Source organism: Hyposmocoma kahamanoa, unplaced genomic scaffold (genome assembly GCF_003589595.1).
Source record: "Hyposmocoma kahamanoa isolate Upper Pololo Valley unplaced genomic scaffold, ASM358959v1 114, whole genome shotgun sequence".
Taxonomy (NCBI): Eukaryota; Metazoa; Arthropoda; class Insecta; order Lepidoptera; family Cosmopterigidae; genus Hyposmocoma; species Hyposmocoma kahamanoa.
In genome coordinates, this window is record NW_020653383.1 from 118056 (window position 1) to 143058 (window position 25003).

The following is a 25003-nucleotide window of genomic DNA, read 5'->3' on the forward strand; positions in this document are numbered from 1 at the left end:
TTGTCTCACAGCTATATTCGAAAAGGACTCGGGGTCCACTGACTGGGCACTATACTGGATGTCATTACTACCTCACTAGACAATTTTCTTTTCTCTAGCTGTTTGTCTCGAACAAGGCGGTGGAACATTCCATGACCACACCTGCCGTTGTAATGTTGTTGATAAGTGTGGCCAAAATGGTTTTTCAAAGTGCTGGTATAATGACACGAAAAACTCAAAGATGAATGTTGTTCTGCGGCATATATAGCAACGACGGCAAAATATGTGAGACTTTTGGTGTATGGGATTGCGTAGATATTTAATGTCAAATGTAACTTAATAACACAGTGTCATATACACTGTGGCTTCCTGGCTTGTCCTTGAATGCATGAAAGAACCGCAAAAGGCTCAAATACATCAACTTTAGCCAGTACCAGAGGAAATCTTGGGTCCCTGGAGGCCACAGGCGAAACTCGCAAAAGAGCTTTTAGTACGCTGTGATGAAGCCTCCGGTGAATAGAAGGCATCTATTACAGACACAGAATAAGTTTGACGATCAAAATACGAAACAGTGCCTCCTGGGTACAATGCCCCAGGGCGCGACATTCGTCTAAATTTCGTACCTCTAAGTCTTTTATTATTTTATTATCTAAAATTAAGCATATTTTGTACATTATTTCTATAATTTGATGCCATGTAAATATTTATTACTTTGTTTCAGTGTATTATACAGTATTTACGTAAAATAAAAGTACTTGGTACTTGGTGTAACGAGCTGGTGTCCGCAACTCGACGTTAAGCCGCCTATTTTGCGTGTGGAAAATAAAAGTAATTCCCCGTAGTTTTACGGTTACATTATTAGAATTGGTTATTTTCTTGACGCATATTTTTTATTGTATTCAAGTGAATAGATAGTTTTTAAAAATTCGTAGAGGGACAAGTAATTTCTTTTTAATTCAACAGCAAACTCATGCATTTGTAAATAGAAAGAGAAAAGAAAGTTTAATATGTCAAACAAAATGTGCATCAACGTTTACTTCGTATAATCCTCTTTGCATAACTAATGTTCTTGTGCAAACTTTGACGTATCGTGCACAAAGTGTGTAGCGTTTGAGAGCGGGCTCACTATGAACTCTATTTACTTTTCGTCATGTAGTGACGTAGACTCAATCTTAGTCCCTTCAAACTTTAAGTGCCCTGTTTCAGAAATTTTATATGACAGCATTATCGTTTTAAGAGACAGTGAATTTTAGAAAGTGGTAACCGTAGGATGGATTTTACATTATTGAATTTTTAATTTAGGATCGTAATACTTGATTCAGTAGGACCTTTTGCATTTTTTTTATATAATATCAAGTGACGGGACGAACAAATGTTGCGCCAGGTGATAAGCTATACACCTGTCCATAACAGTTGTGGTGCCACTCAGAGCTTTTTCATTTTGCAAATCAATATGTCACTGTATCAATGAACCAATTTAAATAGGTATATAACGTAACCATTCCTTTTTTCCTTCAGCGCTCGATGCTTGTAAATTTATTATTGTTTTAAAAACAAAACACATGTTTGTAATATGGTGGTGAAACATTCTGACATCCAATAAAAAATTAATTACAGTTAATAGCGACATCTCTAGCCAGGCTGGTAGCTGTAAAGGTACCTAACTGAGTGACGAAATACTTTTACTTTACTTTACATTTTTCATAGATGGCGCTACGGCTAAAAAGTCGTAGAAAACCAAATACAATGATCCAACAACAAGCACATAGACGAATTTGTGAGGTACGTTCCGTGGCTTAGTTGGCATAGCAACTGGCGCGGTTTGCTAGGAGACGTCGGTTCGAATGCGGCCGGATCGAAGAAATTTTTTCTAAGTGTTCGATCTTTGTACAAACTAGTGGGGTAATTTCACAAAAAATAGTTGAATATCATGGCGGTGAAATATTCTGACATTCAATAAAAATTTAATTACATGCTTATAATACTTACGAAATGTTGAATCATTAAAAAAATAAGAAATATAACGCAATTTTTTAATGATTAGGAATGAACTAAACTGTTTAATGATAAAAATTTCAAAAAACAACTAATTTTGTGTGGTCTAGTAGGTTGGTTTCATATATTTTCACTTTTGCATCACTTTAAAAAATTCATATCATGTGTGTCCTGTTTTGTCAAAGCGGAACAATGTTAAGTATTTTGGGGACAGCGGGACACGAAGAAAAGTGGGATTGTACCGCTCAAAGTGGGACATATGGTCGAGTTAGGTAGATACCAAGTCCAAACTAACCTTTTAAAAATTTAATCATGTTGCATTGAAAACGCAAACTCGATATAAATAAGGAAAACAATTTTCATAATCCTCTCGCAAACGACATACAGTTATTTGGATTGTTTTTAATGTATTATTTGCTGATAATAAATTGAACAAGAGTTTAATTTATATGATGTCGTACAGCGAGGTTTATTTGAGAAACCGATAAATTTGTCTCAAATGAGGCATAAAGCGTTGTTGCTTGAAACTTTCCACTGATTTACAGGTTTGATGGCGCGATATACTGTTGTAGTCCGACAACGGTTAGGTAATCTCCTACATTTACTATAATTGATTCCTCACTTTTACTTTTATGTTGTAGACAGTTGTATTTGTAGCATATTAGAAAATAAGTAAGTTGGTTTATAAGTACAGAAAAGACGAAGTACAATTTTGTAAATGCAAAAGCACATTTCATAACGTTATAAATATATTTAATTGGGATTCGTTACCTTTTTGATTGTTTAAAAACAAAATTACTTTAACTGTATCAATTAATGATACCAATTAAAATTTTGGAAAGTTTTAACAAGTCAAATTACTATAGGTCTAAGTGAAAAAAAAAAATTGTAATAATTTAATAAATTGGGTGCAGAAGTTGTTAGAAATAAATAAAAACTTCGTGTTATTGCTAGTATCGATCGAGGTAATGTGCGAAACGATCTTCTTTGTAGCGTATACACGTAAATTTTTATTTTACGGCAAACTTCCACTTTTATGAAACGCCTTTATGGCGATAATTAAATTTTCTATTGCAAGTTATTGTTTTCTGGGTGCTAAAATTATTATTGTATTAGAGCAACTACTCAAATTGCCTAGTTGTGAAAAATATGGAAGTAAAAATTATTGCGATGTGTTTTATGAAATGTATGGTTCTGTACTATTTCATTTTAAATTAGTATTTTTATTATTGAGATAATTACGTACAAGTTTTTTTTTTACCACGGTACTTGTAATTTATGTTTTTACTAAAGTATTTCTAATTTCAAATTTCAGCCTTTTACTATAGATGTTCCATCAGTTCACACAAAATGTTTTGTTTTTATATTCATTGTGCGCGCAGCTAATGAGAATTCCCGGTATTACCCGATACCATACTTTTAAGATCAAAGTGAACAGGGGGCCTACCATGAGCTCTTACAGCAATCCTGTTTAAGGCCGTAAGTTGGATAGCCTGTCAAATTCGTACTATGACCTCACAAAAACAATTCACTGTCCATGCAGTTTACGTTCCCCATCCGAAATCCGTTCACCTTATCTTTCATAGCAAAATCGTGACGTGTCATTTGCCATGCACATGGCGGTCTCATCTGTCAAAATAAGCAATTCAAAAACACTACTCCATGACTAACTTTTTTTTTGAAAATGTTCAGATTTTGTTACATTTTTAAGAAATTTCCTTTAATTTTTATTATATTTTCAGTTTCATAATTATTTGTTATCTTTTTAGGCTATATAGCCAATTGTCAAAAAATAAATACTATTAACTATTGAACTTTTTGAAGTTTAGTTCGAGTTTCCCATCTATAGAGTATTGTTAATAAATTATTAGCATGAATGTAATTGCAATTTTTAAATTATATTTAAATCATTTTAATAATTTTATTGACTTAGCGAAAATCGTAAAATAATTTTGAAATAGTGCCAAATGTGAGTTTAACGCACGAATCAATGAAAATGTACGAATACAAAATACGTTCCAATTATGTTATCAAATTACAAACTCACCTTATTCATTTCAATGATAATGACTTGACATGATATGTAATTTTGTCTTACGACAAATTGCAAGGTATGACTGAAAAGTTGCCGATATTACAATACAACGTAATATAGACGAATCGGGAAAAACAAGTCATCCGATCGGAAAAGTAGACCAATTGTACCGAAGGGGTAATAAGTACAATCAATAATAAAATTACTAAAAAATTATAATTATTCTCATTTTGAACACAATCGGTTAATAGTGCTTGAACGCTCCCAGGATAGTACATGTCTTTCTTTTTTTTTTCTCTTATATTTTGGCACTATGGCGTCCAGCCTTTGGCCATATGCAATTTCCACTGAGTTGCAAATTTTTGATAATTCTTCCAAATAAATATTCTCTTATCGAGTTCTTAGGTTTTCGCGATTGTTACACATAGGAATTGAAACTATTTTTCCGGATTTAAATCGCGTATATTTGTTTTTTTAAACAAACCGACGTTTCGGGCCTTTTACAGGTCCCACTTTACATCACATCACAGGTTTCACTTTACATCAGGTGAGAATGGACAAACAAGCCTATCTGACATAAAAAAAAAAGAAAATTTACAGTCAAGTAAAGGTCAAGATGTATTTATTGTTATTAATCAGGAATTAGATTAAAGAGAAACTCCTTGAATAGCGTACCTTAAGAATTGCAATACAGAGAATTCTTAAGTTTGGTTACCTAATTAAAATGATCATATAACACGCTATTTTTCGATCAAGGCATAGTAAACAAGGAAGTTATTATTTTAACTTTCGAGGTGTAAACAATCAGTGGCGCCACGTGACGGATAGCCCCGTGGGGCATGATCTATCATCCAACTGCCACATCGATATTCTTCAAAAGTTATATCTTCTTGGTAGTGCGGTCGCAAATATATTTGTACATTGTTTGTTAGTAACATTGTGCCGTTCAGATAGATCGTTAACGGACATACCATTACTCAAATAATCACGTGCTACATCCACGAATAAATTTAATTCCATTCAATATATGCAACTACAGAAACAAACACATGACAAACACAAAATCAGGAGAATCTGGCCATTTGTGCGGTAGTGTCTATCTGATTACCTATTAAATTGCAGCTGTACTGCGATCGCCAACTAGCCTGCCAAGCGTGCGGCGTGCTTATGACAAATACTCTTTTCCTGAAGAGGTTTTTGCCAGTATATCGTAGACTTGGGCCCCGTCGATAGTGGATTGAAGAATCTGCATTTAGAGATTTATTTAGATCAATTGTTGGTCGTAGTAATATAGGGTTGCACATGTCCAGAAATTGGCTGATTATGCTATTGCCGGGGAATATCGCTTCTCCCGTTTAAAAATAAAAATGTGTCTTTTAGGCCATAGGAGAGGCGAGAATCAAAAATGTAAAATCTAAAGTAGCATAGTATTGAAAGCTACAGTTTGATTTTCAAAATAAGTTTTCTTTTTTATAATATCAAGTGACGGGACGAACAAGTCGTGCGTCTGATGGTAAGCTATACGCCTGCCCATAACAGTTGCAGTGCCACTCAGAGCTTTAACTTCGCAAAGATCTGAGGGGCACTGCCAATGCACCTGACACCCTGAGACATAAGTTGACAAGTGCTATGTACTTGTAATTTCACCAGCATCCTTACCCTTCAAAACCAGAACACAGTAATGCTGACATTACTGCTTGGCGGTAGAAATACGTAAGGTGGCAGTACTTCTCCCGGACGAACTCTTTCACAAGGAGCTCTATTAGTATATCATTCATTTAGTAAGGAAATACGTTATTTCTTACTTAGCTCATAAAAATACCTACATTAAGCACCGATTGCACTTGACTGGTTTTTATCATTGGTCCAAACTAGAAATCTCCTTCAAGCATTAATAATAATATTTATATTCAATCTCATCAAAAAGACCACTGTAAAAAGTTGTGGAATTTTATGTACGGCGTACTGGCGTTCTTTCGGTCCTTGATTTTGCGTTCATTGAATTGAATGAGTACTTTGCCTTTAAATCTTTATTTTCAAGGAATATTTATCGATTAGATGAATTTCCGGCTTTTGGTCTAATGCATGGCAATGATGTAGGAGATTGAAAAGTGCCCTGATTTTTCCGAGTTTATTCGACGCTTATGTGCCCCCTTATATAATAGGAGAAATTCAGGTATTGGAACAGTCCGGGCAGCAGCAGAGAGGCGGCGGGGTGCCGAGAATATTACATTTCATCTTATCGCGACGCTAATATGACAAGAAAAGAATCATCGTATCTCTTGACATAAATAGGACTTAGATTTTTATTAAAATGGCTTTTATTGGGTAAAGATGAACGTCTACGTTTTAAGGTAAAAGAGAATTTTACAAGAGGTAGTAATTTCGAATACCTTGTCCACGTGTATTGTACAACGCAAATATTTCCATATAGAGATTCAACAGCAGAATTTTAAAATCAATATCAGGTTCAGAATGAAATGTCAAACTGTAAAATATTCGAAACCTATTCTGTAGTTTATATGTAGTGTATTCTGGGATTCCACTTCAATGTCGTGGATATTCCAAAGCGTCACGCTTCTACATTTATATGGCGAACGGCTATGGATTGGAATTCCCTGTCCGCAGACTTATTTTCTGAACGCCATAAACCTGGGCCTTTTTAAGGCGAGAGTGAATTTGGCATTATTTAGGTGTACATGCTCCATCGTCGACTTTATCGCCGCTTTTCATCAGGTGAGATGGAGGTCAAATGCCCACTTATTTTTTTATAAAAACAGTTATCAAAACATTTAATTGGCCTTGGGAATTAATAGGATTAAATATGAAAGTATAAACTTTACAATAAAAACGGGAAACCCTGTGTCGCGGGTGCCATGAACACAGACAACCACAAATTACACCCAAACTCACGAGAGAAATAAATGTAGGCGTACAAATACTTCTTGCATGGTAACCGTTCGGCCACAGAGGCAGTTGGACAGAATGGATTTTAAAGTTACGTGATTACAGGATAAGGCCAGCAGAGATTTCTGACTCAATATCGAATTGTAACTGATCGGATTGCAGTGTATCCTTGTGCAATAGATTGAAGCTTTTATTACTATTCGCCAGATTTCGTGAGCTATAACATCCCCGATTTGACGAGGTTCATGTCTAGCAGTGCATTTAACACGTTCACAGTCCCCAGTCCAGTATAAGGCTAAAATCTACCCCGTAAGTCCACCGGAATTTGTGTGAAACAATGTTGGTTTTGTCTTTTACACTCACATTATATATAATATAAATAAATTTATTTCTTATTTTTGAAACATTACACCTATAAAACATTATGGATACTCTAACTTGAAAAAAATCAGGGATTTGATCTGTAAGTCCAACCAAAATATTTGACGTAAAGTAGTATGTAGTTGCGAGGTTGCGACTCCATGGGTTTGCGTGCACTTATGGTTGAAGCCAATTTGCGACTCCAGGTGTAATCACGGACTGTGAATGTGTTAAATTATCTGATGTGGTGGTGGTAGGTTCACTGACAAATAATTCTACAAGCAGTAAACATTTTTGTTCCGTTGTGTGCTCTAAGAGGCTTCATTTTCTCGCAGGTAATAATTCTCCCTTCCTCGTAATAGGCTTAGAAAATTTTCCATCGCGAAAATATCTTTGTGGAATATTTTATACCCGGCTTCGGTACTTTGTTAATGTACTAGTGATTTTTTAATATCTTTTCTTTGATATGAATATCGTAAAAGTATCGTAAAATACCTAATAGTTTTATAATAGTACTCAATCTTTCAAAGAATATTGAAATGGAAGCAGTGCGCTCAAAAAAGACGCAAGACGCATGGGAAAAAACTCGCGAGATATGAAAGAAGTTTTCACATATGGTTGGAGAAGAAGAAGAAGAAGAAGAATATTGTATTGCCACAAAAAGAAAACTTGTGAAGACGTCATTAATTAGTGTAACGATTGGAGGTCCACAATCTCTGCCTACTCCTGTGGGAAACAGGCGTAATAGTATACTATTCATATATATATGAATAAACGTATATAAAAACCTTATCAGTTAGATGTCATCGTCTCTGCATTATGGAACATCGACTCGGGAACAGGTAGACGCCGAAGGCAAGATTAATATTCAAAATTTGTAAATGTACATATGTATATTGCTTTCCTTTTTTATGAGATTGCTTAAATTTACATAACACTGCAAAAACTGTAGATAGTGAAAATTCGAGAAAATGAAGTTAAGGCACACTTGTGATATGATTCCGCTCAATTTAGCCGTTAATGTTTTTTTAATGACCCGTGACTCCCCTAAAGGCGTGTTCTACAGTTTCACATACTTAAAGGGTAATCGTTTTATAATTTAGTTATTTTTCAATTATAATAAGGTACCTATGTATAATTAACGTCTTACAGCCTTATTTATAAACATCATTTAACTTTAAATAACGCTTTAAGCAATGTTTTAAAAAATTCTTACCCCATAAACATAGATTTGTTTTATAAATGATTGATTAATTTGTTGTTTAAATAGCTGTGAACTTAAACACCCTAGGAACCCCTTGGTTAACCCCTTGTTTTAATGGTTTAATCTTCTGATGTTGCCACGGTAATTATTTTTCATTTCATTTTTCATCTTCATTAAACATTACTTAACTAAGCAGTATTAATAGTTTTTATAGGTAATAGACAGTTAAATAGTGCTTAAAATCTTAAATAATGCTTAACTAAATATTGATTAAAAGGATGTTTAGTTGTTTTTTTATGTTATTTTTGATAATATGCTACAATGCAACCAAATCAGGTCCGGCGTACCATTTACATTTTCATCTATCACGTGAGTTTCGTATGCATACTTATGATATCAAAAGTTTAATTGGCGTACGTGGTATCCAGTTGCGTGTACGCAAGTATGTATACTTCCTCTATGGTATCACCGACCACAAAATAAATACAATATATTAACAGGACGAATGCTCTAAAGTTCAAATTATACTTACCATTGTCCGCGTTGTCCCGGTCAGGTCCACTGTCGTGTTCGGACTCGGATTCATCCCAGATGGTGTCGGTGGCAATCTTCTGTCGTGAGCACTCGACCCAGTAGCCTGGTGTTGGCAGCAGGTTGTGGGGGTATTCCTCGCAGAATTCATCTAGAACCAAAGTTTATTTTTAGTGTATTGTAAAACATAATCGTCTTCTTTGCTGGTTTAGTACGAATCTAACCCTAATTATGTCAAACATTGATTTATTCTTGTACCAATATAGTATTTTAAAAACCATATAACTCAAACGCGATTATAAAATACTTTTACCAGTATTTTTACAGTAACATTAAGAAGGACAGACAAGAAGAATTGATAAGTGTTACGTAACAATTTGTCGTTATATAAGTGTGTAATAAAGAAAGAATACACACTTAAATCTAATACTTAACATTAAAATAAGTGAGTAATTTTAAGTTAGTAAGTGTGCATAATGGTGCAAAAGAGAAAAAGGATACGACTCGGCAAAATGTTCATCTCGGGCGAGAGGGACGCTGATTTTCAGTCTTTCCTGTTTCAGTGTCGACTAAGTCCCAAGAAAATGGTACATCACACAGTTACGATACATGTACATTATTATATAAGTAGCTTAAATATTGAAGTATAGTACATAATATACATAAGTATAAATAAGTAAGCAGGGAAGAGTAATATCCGGCTTCAGAGCAGATTCTGATACGTAGTAGATAGTAGAATGCGATTAAGTGATTAATGCAGGCACATGGAACTTGTCAATTATGTCTCAGCGTAATGGGCGCAGTGGCAGTGCCCCTCAGATCTTTGCGATTTAAAGCTCCTAGGGGCACTGCAACTGCCAAGTATAGGCGTGTCGTTTACCGCCTAGCGCATGACTTGTTTGTTCTGTCACTTAGTACCATAAAAAAAATCAAAATTGTATTGATAATCATTATATAAAAATACATAAACTCATATATACCTGCGCCAAATTCGATAAATTATTTTATAAAAAGTTATGATGCTACTATAATTTTTAAGTTTCTATTGAATGTCACGATGTTTTACTACCACGATATTCACAATACTGTAATGAAAAACGAAAGAAAAAGAGGAACAATAACCAGTAAACATAAATACAAAATAAATAGCGTCGAATAACCGGTCGGAAGTAGCTTGATACGTACACGTGTTCCAGTCCGTGTTCGTTTGAATTTTGGCGTAGTTCTGCGCAAACTTGTTAGAATGCTAACATATAGTGGAAATTGGACCTACTTAAATACGTTTGGGAGTTTACTTGGTCAATATGTATTAAAATTATCCAGCTAATGAACCTTTAAAATGTAAAAAAATACTCACAATAATAATAATACTTACACTTAGTACAGCAATAATTTACTTCCATTTTTAACAATAATATAATAAAACCACACGTGATCATAGTGGAGGGATGATGGGGAGGCCTTTGCCCTAAAGGGGGATACATCAGGGTAATTGTAATTATGATGATGATGATTAATGGTCGTACGTCAATAGTATTTTAATCACACAAAAGTCGTAAGAATATTACGAATTACACGACACTCACACACACACACATATATATATAATTGTTACTTATTACGTATATAATATATTATTTATTTATTACGATTAATTTTGTTCGTAGAATTTTTAAACCTCTGTCGTGAAAAGTTATCATTTTGCAGAAATGTTCTTATTACACAGTGGTGTGAATTGTTTTTCTAGTTTTGCTACAACTGAGTAACCGCACCCAGACATAGACCGAGCACCAAAAATATTATATCAAGAGCTCACTCTGAAGTACGGATTTGCGCAACAGAGTATGCTTTGTCACAAGTATTCAGCGGAGTCACCACTTGAAAACGATCGCGCTAAAATGTACTGAGACCGGTCCGCTCTCACTGACAGGACTATTTATGCGAATAACCTGAATTTATGATATTAGATCGCTCGCAGTTGAGGGAATTTCTTTTGGGCATTACCACATAATGAGGGTTTCGTGAAAGCTGAAACCGACAAACGCCGAAAACAATTGGCAATTGGCAATTGGCGAGGTTATCGACCTCTGAGATGTGGTCTCCTCCACAAAGTAACTCGAATTGTTTTGGCCGTAAATGGGTTAATTTCACCGAGATGATCGGTAGGATTTTTGTGGCCTGTCGTTTTCAGCCCAAATGCAGAAAGAAGTAAATTTTGGCGGTTTTTGGACACAGGCTACTAACTCCCGACCAACTGTGGCATTGCCATACCTCTTCTCCCATTTAAAAATTCTAAATTAATATTTTAGGCTATGGGAGATTCGAAAATCGGAAATGGTATCCAAAATAATAATAAAGGGCTTACTGTGTTTGTTTGGTTCATCTCTACCAACTGAAGCAGAAGAAGTCTACCTTGAATAATCAAGACCATATTTGAAAAGTTTCGAGTTCATAGGTTTTTGCGATTGTTACACATAGGAAATTAAACTATTTTATTCGAAATTGCATAAAAATTAATCAACTGTCCACCAGTCTGCCATGATCATGAGCCCAGTAAAGGATCCGCAATGTTGCTTTGTTTAAAAAAAAAATGTACGCGATTAAGATTCGAAAACTACTTTCATTTCCAATTACAAACGTTTGTTTCCTAAATTGGCCCTATTGGGTACCGAATCCTCATCTAGCGCCTATAATTCTATTTCCGTATCTTTACTCCACTGCCTCAGAACTATAAAACCTTGGATGACTCCAAGTCTTTTGCGATGCATAAGAAACAGAGACAATATGTATAAGTAATTAAAACAAAATCCTAATAATTTTTCTCTATTAACAACCTATAAGCGCTATAGAAACTTCTGTAATAAATTGCTAAAGTCAATCAAAAGATCTTATGAAAAATCTAAATTCTATGAAGCTGGATCTGATAATAAAAAACTCTGGTTGGCAATAAAGGATGTAGCACAATTGAATAAAGGTAAGTGCGATGCCCGTCACGTCTTTCTTACCAAAACCACACCTTTTGAATCTGTTAAGCATGTTAATGCCTTTTTTGGTACTGTCGGGAAAATATTAGCGGAAAATAAGAACATTTGTCAAACATCTCAAGCTTCACCTGCCCCGTCAAACCCTCACTCATTTGTCCTTCTACCCACGGACAAACAAGAAGTCCTTAGAGTAAACATGTCGCTGAAAAGTGAAGTGAATTGCGGTGGGCTGGGACGGTATTTCCACCAAACTTATTAAAGCCTACAGTAATAGCTCCTTTTTTGACGGGGGGGAATCTTTGTAGATACCCCTGAGCCCAGGGACACTCTGGGGTTATGTGGGGACTCTCCCTCCAGACTGGAGGGCCTACCTTCCGGGTTTACCTCTCGCCGGTTGAGTTGGCGCCGTGGGATAGGTGAACATTCCCAACGACAATATAATAGCTCCTCCCTTAACTCATATTTGCAACATGTCGCTGTCCACAGGTTTGTTCCCGAAATCTTTTAAATAGGTCTTGTTCACCATATTTAGAGACCTTAAAGAGGTTAATAACTACCGCCCAATTTCAGTGTTACCCGCCCTATCTAAGGCCCTTGAAAGATTGCTTAACAATCGACTAACAAACTATCTTGAAAGTAAGGGCCAGTTGAGCGATAACCAATACGGTTTCCGGATGGGAATATCCACTGATCAAGCAGTACTTAATTTTACCGACACGATTGTTCAAGACCTTAATTATAGAAAGAAAAGTTGGGCCATTATCCTTGATCTAAATGAAGCGTTCGATACTGTGTCATATCCTATTTTATTATCCATATTAAAATCACTTGGGATACGCGGCACTCAACTTTCACTTTTCCAAAGTTACCTCACTGGCAGAACCCAACGTGTTATCATGGATCATTACACTAGTGATGACCTCTTCATCTGCTACGGAATTCCCCAGGGCAGCATAGTGGGACCCACCCTATTTCTAGTCTACGTAAACGACCTGTGCAGTTTGCCTATTCCTGGAGGTCATATAACGGCTTTTGCCGATGATACCAGTCTATACTTTTCTGGAGATACCTGGGATGAGGTATTCACCTCCGCACAGATAGGGTTGGATAGGGACTCAACCTGGTTGAAATTATAACCTGCTCACTTTAAATATTTGAAAAACAAAATATATAACCTTCTCAATAATTAATCGTCACCCTCCAGATCCCACCAAGCATATTATCACTGCTCACTCCCCCAATGTTCCAACATCCCCTGTTTTTGCCCTCATCTAGAGAAAACAAACGAAATTAAATACCTAGGCGTTGTGTTAGACAGTAACCGAACATTTAAACCATATATTGGTTTATTAGCGAATCGCGTTCGTAAATAAATGTGGAGTTCCGCCACAACGTAAATTTTAATTCGTTTGTGGTGAGAGCGCCGACCGAACATCTGTCGACCTTCATGAAGGAAGAGTTTTAGCCGAAGGGTGTCATATGTCGGCGATTGCGCGGCCGGTTACCTGACACCAGATTGCGCCACACGTCGCCGACAAGTGCAATGCGTATAGATTCGTTGATAGTTTATTTTCTTGTTATATTATATTGTATGTATGTTAGTCCTTAAGGTATATATTATATGGGTCATGTGGCATGAAATAAATGTCTAAATAAAATAAATAAATAAATTACGTTACCAATTCATTACCGTTTTTATAATTTTAAATTTTTATTTTGATACTGTATAAGTTCTCATATCCTAAAATTAGACTGTATTATATCATATTTTGGAAATTCTATTGTATAGTACCAATAATCTAAGCACACAAGTACTGATAGCATCCTCTAAATGTACTTACTCGTTCTATTTCTAACTGCCTCCGTGGCCGAACGGTTACCATGCCGGACTGCCACGCAGAGGTTCCAGGTTCGATTCCCGGGCCGGGAGAAATGATTGTATGGCCTACATTTATTTCTCTCGTGAGTTTGGGTGTAATTTGTGGCTGTCTATATGTGTGTCCATGGAACCCGCGACACAGGGTTTCCCTACTGCGGGGCTATGTTGAGTGTGTGCGTTATTTATTATTATTTATTATTTATTTTTTATTTGTACCTACGTTCTGGAGCTGTTGACTCAGAGAATTCTATTTTAGTCAGTGGCTGTACTTTATAAGCACCGGCATTTTCCTAAGTAATATGCTATACTTAGTGCTTACCTAGCATTCACACGAGTGTACTTTACCTAATGTAAGGCTTTGTTGAACAATAAATTATTATTATTATTATTATTATTAGAATGCTACGTCGTTGGCCACCGATCAGAATCAATGGAAAATGAGGTTGCTTAATTTTCAAATAAAGTACAGTAAAAAAATAAAACTACCTAATTAGTAAAGCCTATGCATTAAATCTAAAAATAGCCGTTTCCGTAAGTAAAACAGAATAGATGAAGACCTGCGTGAAATGTTTCGATACCTCACACGTAAATTGTTGTAAGTCAAAATACCATATTTTCCTTTTTAATTTAAATATATCTTTTTTTATGTATATTATGTTTATAAGTAAACATAATACTAAGTGATTTCTTTTTACTTTTAAGTATGGAACCTATAAAATACATAAAAAAAAGGATATACTGAAGTTAAAAAGACACTACAGCTTATGTGGGAGGTATCGGTTAGTTCTAAAATTGTAGACTGCGTTCAATTCAAATCTAAATTAGTGAGTCAATTTATACGAACTATCCTGAATTCTGTAAAAATGTCCGTCAACTGTACAGTGAGCCACCTTTTCTGAAAGTTTCTAAACATACCCTCATAGACATCAGAAGCTTCTCACATTACAACATAGGCCGAATAAAATATTTACATTGGTTCCGAGGAGGCGTGCGCAAAATGTCCGGAAGTATCCGGACGTGTCCGGAACGAGAGTAGATATATCCGGAACGCAGCCCACAAAGTTGCCACATCTTTACGAAGGTAGCTGCCCGAGCCTTTCTTGAATATTTCATGAAAGGTGTTACGTCCTTTCTAAGAAAACATATTTTTCTTTGTCAAGCTTTTAGTTTTTTTAAAAAGTAGAGGGGACAATTCACTGTCGTTTGTTTATACCCATTGAAAAATTGTTCTATTTAATAGTCTTTAGGCGAGGCTCTACTTTAAAAGTTAAAATTAGATTCAGTTCCCATTTCTAAAAAAAGGATAATAATGATATAGACAAACATACCAATTACCTGGTGTTAAACTAGGGACTTCCTGTACTATGAGTACAAGAGGGCACTTCCCAGAATACCTAGACCAGAACAATTTTTTTAGAAAAGGTAATTTTTTTTTCATAACATCAAGTGACGTGACGAACTAGACGTGCGCCTAATGGTAATCTACGCTCCTGTCCATAAAAGTTATAAGGTTACTTATCGCTTTAAATTGGAAAGATCTGAGGGGCACTACCACTGCGCCCGTCACCGTGAGACATAAGTGACAAGTCCCATGTGCCTGTAATTACCCTTCAAAACCGGAATACAGTAACGCTGACATTACTGCTTGGTGGCAGAAATAGGTAAGGTGGTAGTACTACACTGGACGAACTCTTTCACAAGGAATTCTACTGCTACTAAAGAGAATTTCCTACCTTCTGGGAATTAACCTGGAACTCTCCATCTGGCGCCCATAGTGAAAGTCGTCAAATCTTTATAAATAGAATTAAGAGTCGATACTACATCAGCTCGAATCAAAATTTTCCCGTATATATGGTTCATTTTGCTTGGGTCGAGCGACAAAAAATTAATTCTTTAAAGAATTTATTTTTTTACAAACGAAATTAAAGCTAATCGGAAAATGTATATCGTATACTATACGTGTTCTTATTTAGTTTTTCTTTTTTAGCGGTTTTCTTGTAAAATTTCTAAGGGTCGTATTCTAGAATTCTACTCAATGCTCATGTCAGGATTGCACTGGAAACACAAGCACTGGAAATATGACCCTAATGGCAAGGACTTGAGTGTGATTTTCAGTGTTCACTGCAATACTAAAGTCCCGACTTGAGCATTGAGTACAGTTCTGGAATACGACCCTAGGTGAGGTAAGTTTGTGTTTTTTTTCTATCGTAAAAATTTGTAGGAATCGTGTTTTGACACCGTTTAGTAATCAGTGTATATCCTTAATTTTATTATATATTTTTTCAAAAGTGATTGATTCAACACTTTCTTTGTTATGGGGAATCAAACAAAACCATTTGAGGTTGTATAGACTCTTAAGGCATGCAGATGTTTTTTAAATATTCTTAGGCGTCGTTATAATGATAAGCGCTTCTTTTTTTATCGTGTCGATGCTTCTTTAATTTTAGGACTATATAGATATTAAACTGCCTCCGTGGCCGAACGATTACCATGCTGGACTGCCACGCAGAGGTCCCAGGTTCGATTCCCGGATCGGAGAAATATTAGTATGGCCTACATTTATTTCTCTCGGTAGTTTGGTTGTAATTTGTGGTTGTCTATGTGTGTATCCATGGCATCCGCGACTCAGGGTTTCTCTAGTGTGGGGCTATGTTAACTGTGTGCGTTATTTAATAAAAAAATAAATAAAAAATAAAAATAAAATATGTGTGTTGAGAGGGGCCGCGGAGCGCTTATTATTATTTAGTTTTACTTACTTTTATATACAAATAAGTCCAACTAATGGCCACTAGTTTAAAGAGTTTCAAAAACAATAATTAAGTTTAATGTGACTAGGATTTCCTAGTCACATTAAACCACCACGGGACCACGGGACCTGTAAAGGGCCTGAAACGTCGGTTTGGTTGAAAAAACAAATATACGCGATTTAAATCCGGAAAAATAGTTTCATTTGCAATGTGTAACAATCGCGAGAACCATTGACTTTTATGGCGAAAACCATTGACATGGCGAAAACCTAAGAATTTAATATGACTGTCAAATCTCTGATTAAACTGGTGGCTGTCAGCAATACTTATTATTTTTCCATAATGGAATACCCATGAACCCTCGATGATGTGTGAAGATTGAAGAATTTCAGCAAAGATATCTTGAAAATGTTCGGTGATCATTCGAACCACGATTCACTGTAAGGTAGAACACCAAACTGTAAACAATATGCTTGGCGTTCATACTTAGAGTGAACCGGAGTTTCGATCTTGTTTTGTCGTCTTGGTTCTTCTTGGCAAGTCTTGTCATCTTGAATTTTTGACACTTAAGTTTAAACAATACGTTACACAAATGTATTTGATTGAATACATTTGAAGTTATATTTCAGCTATAATATAAACATCTACATCTACATTCTTTGTGTACACAGAAACATTGGAACTATATTTCTAAATTATACATACATGCATTATTATTATGTAATATTGTCACATATAAAGGGTTATTTGAAAAATACTAACAACCCCTCAGAACAGAAAAAAATTATTAACACTACAAACACTTTTATTCCATGACTATGATAGTTTACAAAATTTTACTTTTGTACAAAAATAAGAATAGATCGCTGTAAACTTTCTTTCATTCGTTTATAAGGCACTATGTACATTTTAAATTACAATCTAGCCAAATACAAGATTAACCCGGCGCCAATGACGTTGGGTCATATTGACCCGAGGCGATTTACAACGGGCATATTTTTGTTTTACGCCAATTGCACGATTTCAACGTTTGAGTAGCTGGAGATACAACCCTCCTCTACCCGACTCGCTGGTGTACTAAATGTGAAGCCATCTGCACAGCCAAGTAATACGTGCATTAAGTCAAAACGGGTCAATATGACCCAGCGTCATCGCTGGCGTGGTATTTTTGTGACTGACATTATTGGTTTATTTACTGTTTATAATTAATTAATCTTATTCCTGCTGCTTGTTGCGTGCTGACAGACATCAATTTAATCATTTGGCACCAATACGTGAACTTTCCAAAGCATTTGTTGAACAATGCCAAAAGTGTATCCTGCGGGCGAAAACTGCACTATTGATGAAATGTTGGTGGTATTCAATGGACGATGCAAATTTACGCAATACATACCAACCTCTGGCACACGCGAGAGATGTCAAGTATGTCCGTTCAAACAGGATAAAAAAACATCTCATACATGTAATGCATGCTAGAGTTATATATACTACCTATATACCCGGATCATACGGGAAGGTACTGCAATAGTTGCAGCAGTTGCACGTCTCTGATTGAGGACGTAGAAGACTAATTTCTAATAATAAGTTTGAGTGACCTTTCTTTTAGTATATAAGACTATTAATTGCTATTATTATTCAGAATATTTTACTAAAAATAAAAGAAATATCAAAATTATGTTTTCAATGTTGATTTTGCACGTGTTATTGAGAACGCTAATTAAATATTTATTTATACAATTTATTGTTATTATTTTTATTTCAGTATATGTCTTGACAACCCTTACTTAATACGTATTTGTTAAAATTTAGACAACTACTTTAATTTTACAAAAAATTATCAATGAAATTCGGGTCACGATGACCCAACGTCACCGTCGGCGTAATTATTTTCACGTCATTGGCGCCGGGTTAATAAGTAATTTACATTTCACTTAATGCGAGCGATTTGTTTACAAATCGCTCTAAACGCTAATAACTCTGTGAGATAACAAAAAATATAAGAAAGCGCTACCGTAAACACCATAAATCCGATGCAAAATGCGGGAGCGGGAATGAGATTCGTTATGCTATGTACAATATCGTTACAAAAATTAGCTTCCATTCCGTTCCGTCGCAATATAAATTGAGCCTTCCAGTTACCAGCCGCTGACTGAGCGATGTCACTTTAATAATTGTAATTAAGTTTTTTGTTGAATATCAGGATGTTTCACCATCCTAACATTCAATTCTTTTTTTTGTGAAATTACTCCATTAGTTTGTTATATTATAATTATTAAACAAAGATCGAATACTTTAAAAAAATTTACTTTGATCCGGTTGGATTCGAAGCTACGTCTTCTAGCAAACTGTGCCAGACGCTATGCCTATTAATATATAAAATAATAAGCATTAATTAAGTTCCCGGTAATTTTTTTTTTTTTAATAATAATAATAACGCACACACTCAACATAGCCCCGCACTAGCCATGGACACACACATAGAGTTACCACAAATTGCACCTAAACTCACGAGAGAAATATTGTAGGCTAGGAAATGAAACTATTTTTCCGGATTTAAATCGCGTACATTTGTTTTTTCAAACAAACCGACGTTTCAAATATACGCGAATTAAATCCGGAAAAACAGTTCCATTTCCTATGTGTAACAATCGCGAAAACCTAAGAACTCGATAATGTAGGCTATACAAATATTTTTCCCTGCCCGGGAATCGAACCTGGGACCTCTGCGTTGGCAGCATAGATATAGAGATTGGCAGTCCGGCATGGTAACCGTTCGGCCACGGAGGCAGTTAATACTAAGTGACGGGACGAACGAGTCGTGCGCCTGATGCTAAGCTATACGCCTGTCCATAACAGTTGCAGTGCCACTTAGAGCTTTAAATCGCAAAGATGTGAGGGGCACTGCCACTGTGCCCGTCATCCTGAGACATAAGTTGACAAGTCCCGTGTCTCCGTAATTCCACCAGTTTCATTAGTTAATTTCAATTTGTAAAAAGTCATGGAACATAAGATGTTGTATATAATGTTAGTCATAATATAGTCCTGCGAGGTTGTTACTTTTTTTAAATAACCTTGTATGTCATCCAAAGGAACAGAACATTATCCATTTGTCGTTATTTGACTTATCACCTACTTTCACAGAATGTGTCAATATAAATACACCATAAATAAAACAATAAGCAATAACACTTTTATATCAGTCTCCGTTACTGTGGCACTTATTTACTGTGGTTGTTATATTTCCGGCTTTAGAAAATTGCTGCAACAGTGAAAAATAAATGACTTTCGAGTCTCCTGCAGAAAATACTAAACTAACTTAGCTTTGTGGACAGCTAGCACTTAAAATGCGCTACATAATACACGACGACAGATTTTTAACGTGTTTTCTGAGGTTCGAAATCTTTTGAGAAATTTTACTCGAAAAAGAATAGAGTCCATAACAGTCTTAGACTTTTTATATAAAAAAGTATTAGTAAAATTACGTGGATCATTCTTCAATTACACTGAAAAACTTTTCTTATAGAACCCGAATTTGATTTTTAAACAAGACGTGTCGACAAAGAGCAATCAGATGATCCGATATTTCTATGGAAAGAAAGTTTTAAATTGTGTTGTGAATTCGACGTGAGTTGTATAGTTAATTATTTAGTCTCGTGAGTTGCTTCACCCCTTTTCCTAATTTGTTTAATTCATTACCTACGTCATTTGATATCTCCAATGGTAAGTAGATAAAATAATAATCATATTAATTATAATGGTTTATTATCTGAATATAAAGGAGCAGATTTTACGTTAAACAAATATATAGAAGTAACAATATTAAATGTTGTAACCCTTGTGAGAGGCTGTAGTCTGTAGTAGGCAACTAGATCTGGGGGCCAATCGCGCTATTTTCGCAAGGTTTAACCTTACAACATTTGAGGTTATGGTTTTGGTTAATTAATGGTTCTACCGAGGCACAAAATGCAATCGCGCTATCAGTTTTAATGAACCTAAACCTCAAATTAACCTCAAACTATAACCTCGTATTAAATTTTAAGAGACGTGCCTTGACTTCCTAAAACCGACTAAATTTTACCGTAAAACGCACTGAAATGTCAATATCTACGAATTCAAGTCTATAAAAGAGCGATTTAAAAAAGTGTGTAAAAGAAATGTCATTAAATTCTATTGTAAACAAACATATGTGTTGTGATTTGAACCAAATTAATTGAATTTAGTGTGTTGTTGTTGTAGATAAAACACGCAGAGGCAAGTACCTACACATTGTTTTCCTTTTTTAATATTCTATTTAATAAAATAGTATCTTTTTATACAATCAAATAGGTACGCTAACTACTATTAATTTCGAAATGTTAGCAATGTAGAATTAATAATGATGCTCGTATTTCAGCCAATGTGGATGCGGTCGGACGGCGACCGACCACTGTAAGCCAGCTCCATCTTTGCTGGAGTTCGAATCGCACAGAGATGTGGCTTGAGAATGACTTCGCTCGGCGTTGTTCGCGCGTGTTATCAGCACGCCTTTGGTGCGAGTGTGTGGCTATTTTGTGGCCCCGCAATAGATCCCAAAAGGTGAGCTATAATGCTAGGTAATAGGATACAGTGAGTGGATCACTCACCGTTATTGTACCAGAACTCATATCACTATAATATGCAATGTTATTATTGTTATTCAGGTATGGAATGGTATGAAAAGCAGGGTGAGAATCTACGCCACATCGACTGCGGCAGAGGCCCTACCAACCTTCCTAAAGGACACCAACTCTAGCACAAAGTAACTAAATAACTTCAAACATACAATTAAATAACAAACTTTCTCACTCTTTATTATTAATTAAAAAACAAAGTAACTTTCAATTTGAGCAAATTCTTTCTCACTCTATTACATCACATCTATTATTTCGTTGACAGCGAGCTGATGAGCGTTGGAGCAGAGCCGGGTAGAATTCTTATGCATTGAGGAGCTACGAGCATGCGAAGCATTCTTGCAGCAAGTGAATGCTGGCAGGGTGCAGGCTGAGGCAACTATTATTTCTGCCAAAGCAGTGAAATGATCTGCATGCCCAATCCGTAGCTGCCATTTGCAAAGCAATTACCGAGTTGGTGCCTGCAGTTAACCTTTTTGATAGAATATTTAACAAGAATGACAGGTTTGTTTTCAACATGTTTTCTTAATTCCTGCTGATGATATGTTCAATTGTGGAAATCTGAAAGAGCGTAAGGAACGAAGGTCTAATCTGTAGACTTTTGTCCCCTTTATATTTCCACAGTGATATAAACATTTTTTTAAATGTATTTTGAAAAGGCCCCTAAACATTCTGGCGTTTATGTTGGCTTCATACTGTATGTATATAAATACCCATCCTGCTTTATCTGTCACTACTCTCATGAGAGGTATGGCACAGTCTTAAATTTAGGTCTCCAATCTTACTATATACATATTTTTGTTTCAGACTTCTTTGAAGAATCAAAAGCAAGCTCACTCTGGAAATGAAGGATGATTTGGGGTAGATTGAGGCAATAAATAAACTAAAAATACACTCTTTTTTTTATTTCAACCTCTTAAAAGTATACATCAATTTAGATATTAAGATAATAAACAATTACAATAGGTATACATCGTCATCTTAGAATGAATACCTCATATTTCTATGTAATTTTTTAGGATGAAGATAAAAATATGGTGTGAAGTATAGTAAATGCAATAATGTGTGTAGTTAGCATTTTAATTACTTAAATTATACCTCTTTTAGATACTATATTATTACATTATTAATTTTTATTCAACAAAAATCAGTAAAAACTAACTGAAAATGCATATGTGAGGCTTCACTGTAAGGGGACGATATGTTGTATAAAGTCAAGTGTTAAAAGAGATAAATTGTAACCTTGTAATATATTTTTATACAACTATTACATATTTTACCTATATCTCTCATTTTTATTTGATAATAATAACAGGAAATATTAAGACAAGAACTAATAAATATGATGTACATTGTAAAGCTTATTTTCTCACCGCCTTTTAATACCATCTCTTTCGGCATGCCTTTTAGGAAAGCTGCATATTTATTCATAATAACTGGTTTATTTGAAGCAGCTACCGCTTGTGCCTTTCTGACACTGGCTTGGGAAAGGGTGATAAGCACTTGCCAATGGGGGTCTGGTACACCCCAGTTGTTAAAGACTATACGAGCTATTAAAATCTGTAACAAAATTAATAATGATTTACACAGTATAGAAATTTTGGTTATTATGCAAAACTGAGAACTTTCGGATTCCACTTAACCCTTACCTTTGTCTCCACATCCAATGCAACAGACCGTCCTTTAACGAGAATATGTAGGCATAGTTCTTCCACCAATCCTGAAATGAATTCCGTGGACAAACGGTATATCGTTTGCGGAATTTCTCCTCAGACATGTTAAATGTGATCGTCTTTCTATGCTTTTCTTTTATTTAAAGCCCGTTCTTAGGCGACATCCACCTCATAAACACTTTCCGAAACATTTAAGTAACCATGGAACATCTTTAATATACGATAAATGTAGTGAAAAGTTACTCTCCATTAACTGCCACACAAACGTTAATCTTTCAAAGGTTAATCTATGCCCCCAAGGTTACATGTGAGGTTCATACGTCAAAATATTTAGCGCGATACCAATTGGCAACGTTTAAGGTTTAGGTTTTACCTTTGACAATTAGCGCGATACCAAATGTGCGTTACGTGTCACACGTCTAAGTTTAGGCTTAGGTTTTTGTTTTGACAGTTAGCGCGATACGAAATGTACACAACGTGTCAGATTGGCGAGGTTGGAGGTTTTGGTTAAACCTTTGACAATTAGCGCGATTGGCCCCCTGTAAGCTGTTGTAAGCTTTCCGGGCTTTCACCCTCCTAGTATTAAATACAAAGAAATCAACTATAAGAGTTTAGTAGTAAATAGTATTGTTCAAATCTATCTCTATTTATGTTTCGAGTTCTTAGGTTTTCGCGATTGAATGTTTGAAGGGGTTTGAAGGTTTGTTTGAATGATTGAAGGGCCCGAAACGTCGGTTTGTTTGAAATAACAAATATACGCGATTTAAATCCGGAAAAACAGTTTCATTTTCTATTTATGTTCTTTAAAACAATCTTTAACGCTAAAATAATAAAGTATGTGTGTGTGTGTGTGTGTGTTGAAGAGTGTACGTGCGCGCGTGTGTTCGTGTTTGTTTGAATTTGACTGCAAATTCAATTAAACTTTATTACTTATTGGAATTTGAAGTTTTTTATATTAGCTCAGTTAATTCTGATATTACTTTAAAACAAAAAGCGCAAGAAATAAGCAGAAGTTTGCTTTCTAACTCTAAAGGATAACAAATCAATTGCTGTTTTATTTAATTGTTTTATTTAATAAAAGCCGTTATTAAATTAAACAAGGGTTACTAATCGCTTACTTTGGCACTTAAAATACCAAAAATAATCCCACTTGTTCCACAATATTTTTAATTGCGTTGTTTGGTGTCCAAGAAATGATTATGAATTAGCAAAATCGTTTTTTTAACTTTTATTTGATTTGGTGTAAGAAACGACAAAAGGTCAGTTTGCGTCTTTAGCTACTTTATTTATTAATTGGTCAACAATGCACATTTTACATTAAAGAGTGATTGCGAGAGAAAGATGAGGTCCAGTTACGATTTATTAAGAAATAAAACTGACTCTTATCACGATTCTTAATTGAATCAACCACAACGTACTTAAATTCATTACTTAAAATTGTTACTGCGATTATTGAGTTCGATAAGCTCAGATATTCTGTCAAAAGTTAATCTGATGATTAACTTTTCACATTTTCTTACATGATATAAAGGTCATTGGGTATAGTAGACGTTTGATATAACAACTTTTAATCTAATATACCGATGACATAATGTACATTTTATATAAACATTTCAAATATGACATTAACTGAGTATAATGTATTATAAACATAATCTCACTGTTTTTTAGGTGCAATAACGAGCACAGCGAGGAGTATTAAGGCCCATTTAGATGGAGAGAGTTTCTCGCACGCTTCGTGACGAAAACTCGTACGCGATTATCGTAAGCAATAATCGCCATAAGATTATCGTATCGTAATGTTTACATTCAGGCATGAACTAAAATCTCGTCTACGATTGTCATACGAGATTCACAAGCAACTTAATCGCCTCCTCGACTGCTTACACGGAGAAATATGTAGTAAGGAGATTCTTGCTTACGAGTTTTCGACTTGTCTAAACACGATCTCGTATGACATTTTTTCAAGTTCATACGATTATCGTACAAATCGGTTCGAACCGTTTTGAGTGCGAGAATTGCCATTCGAGTTCAGTGATTACTGCGGCATTGACTATGGA

At 35.3% G+C, this 25003-nt stretch overlaps 1 protein-coding gene across 1 annotated transcript in view; it reads right to left on the reverse strand.

Moving 5' to 3' along the window:
* LOC113239692 overlaps positions 1-25003 on the reverse strand; it is a 155774-nt gene that overhangs the window by 62397 nt on the left and 68374 nt on the right. The window contains exon 6 of the mRNA XM_026476774.1: positions 9013-9162. Within this exon, the coding sequence (XP_026332559.1) occupies positions 9013-9162 (150 nt within the window). The remainder of the gene's footprint in view (positions 1-9012; positions 9163-25003) is intronic.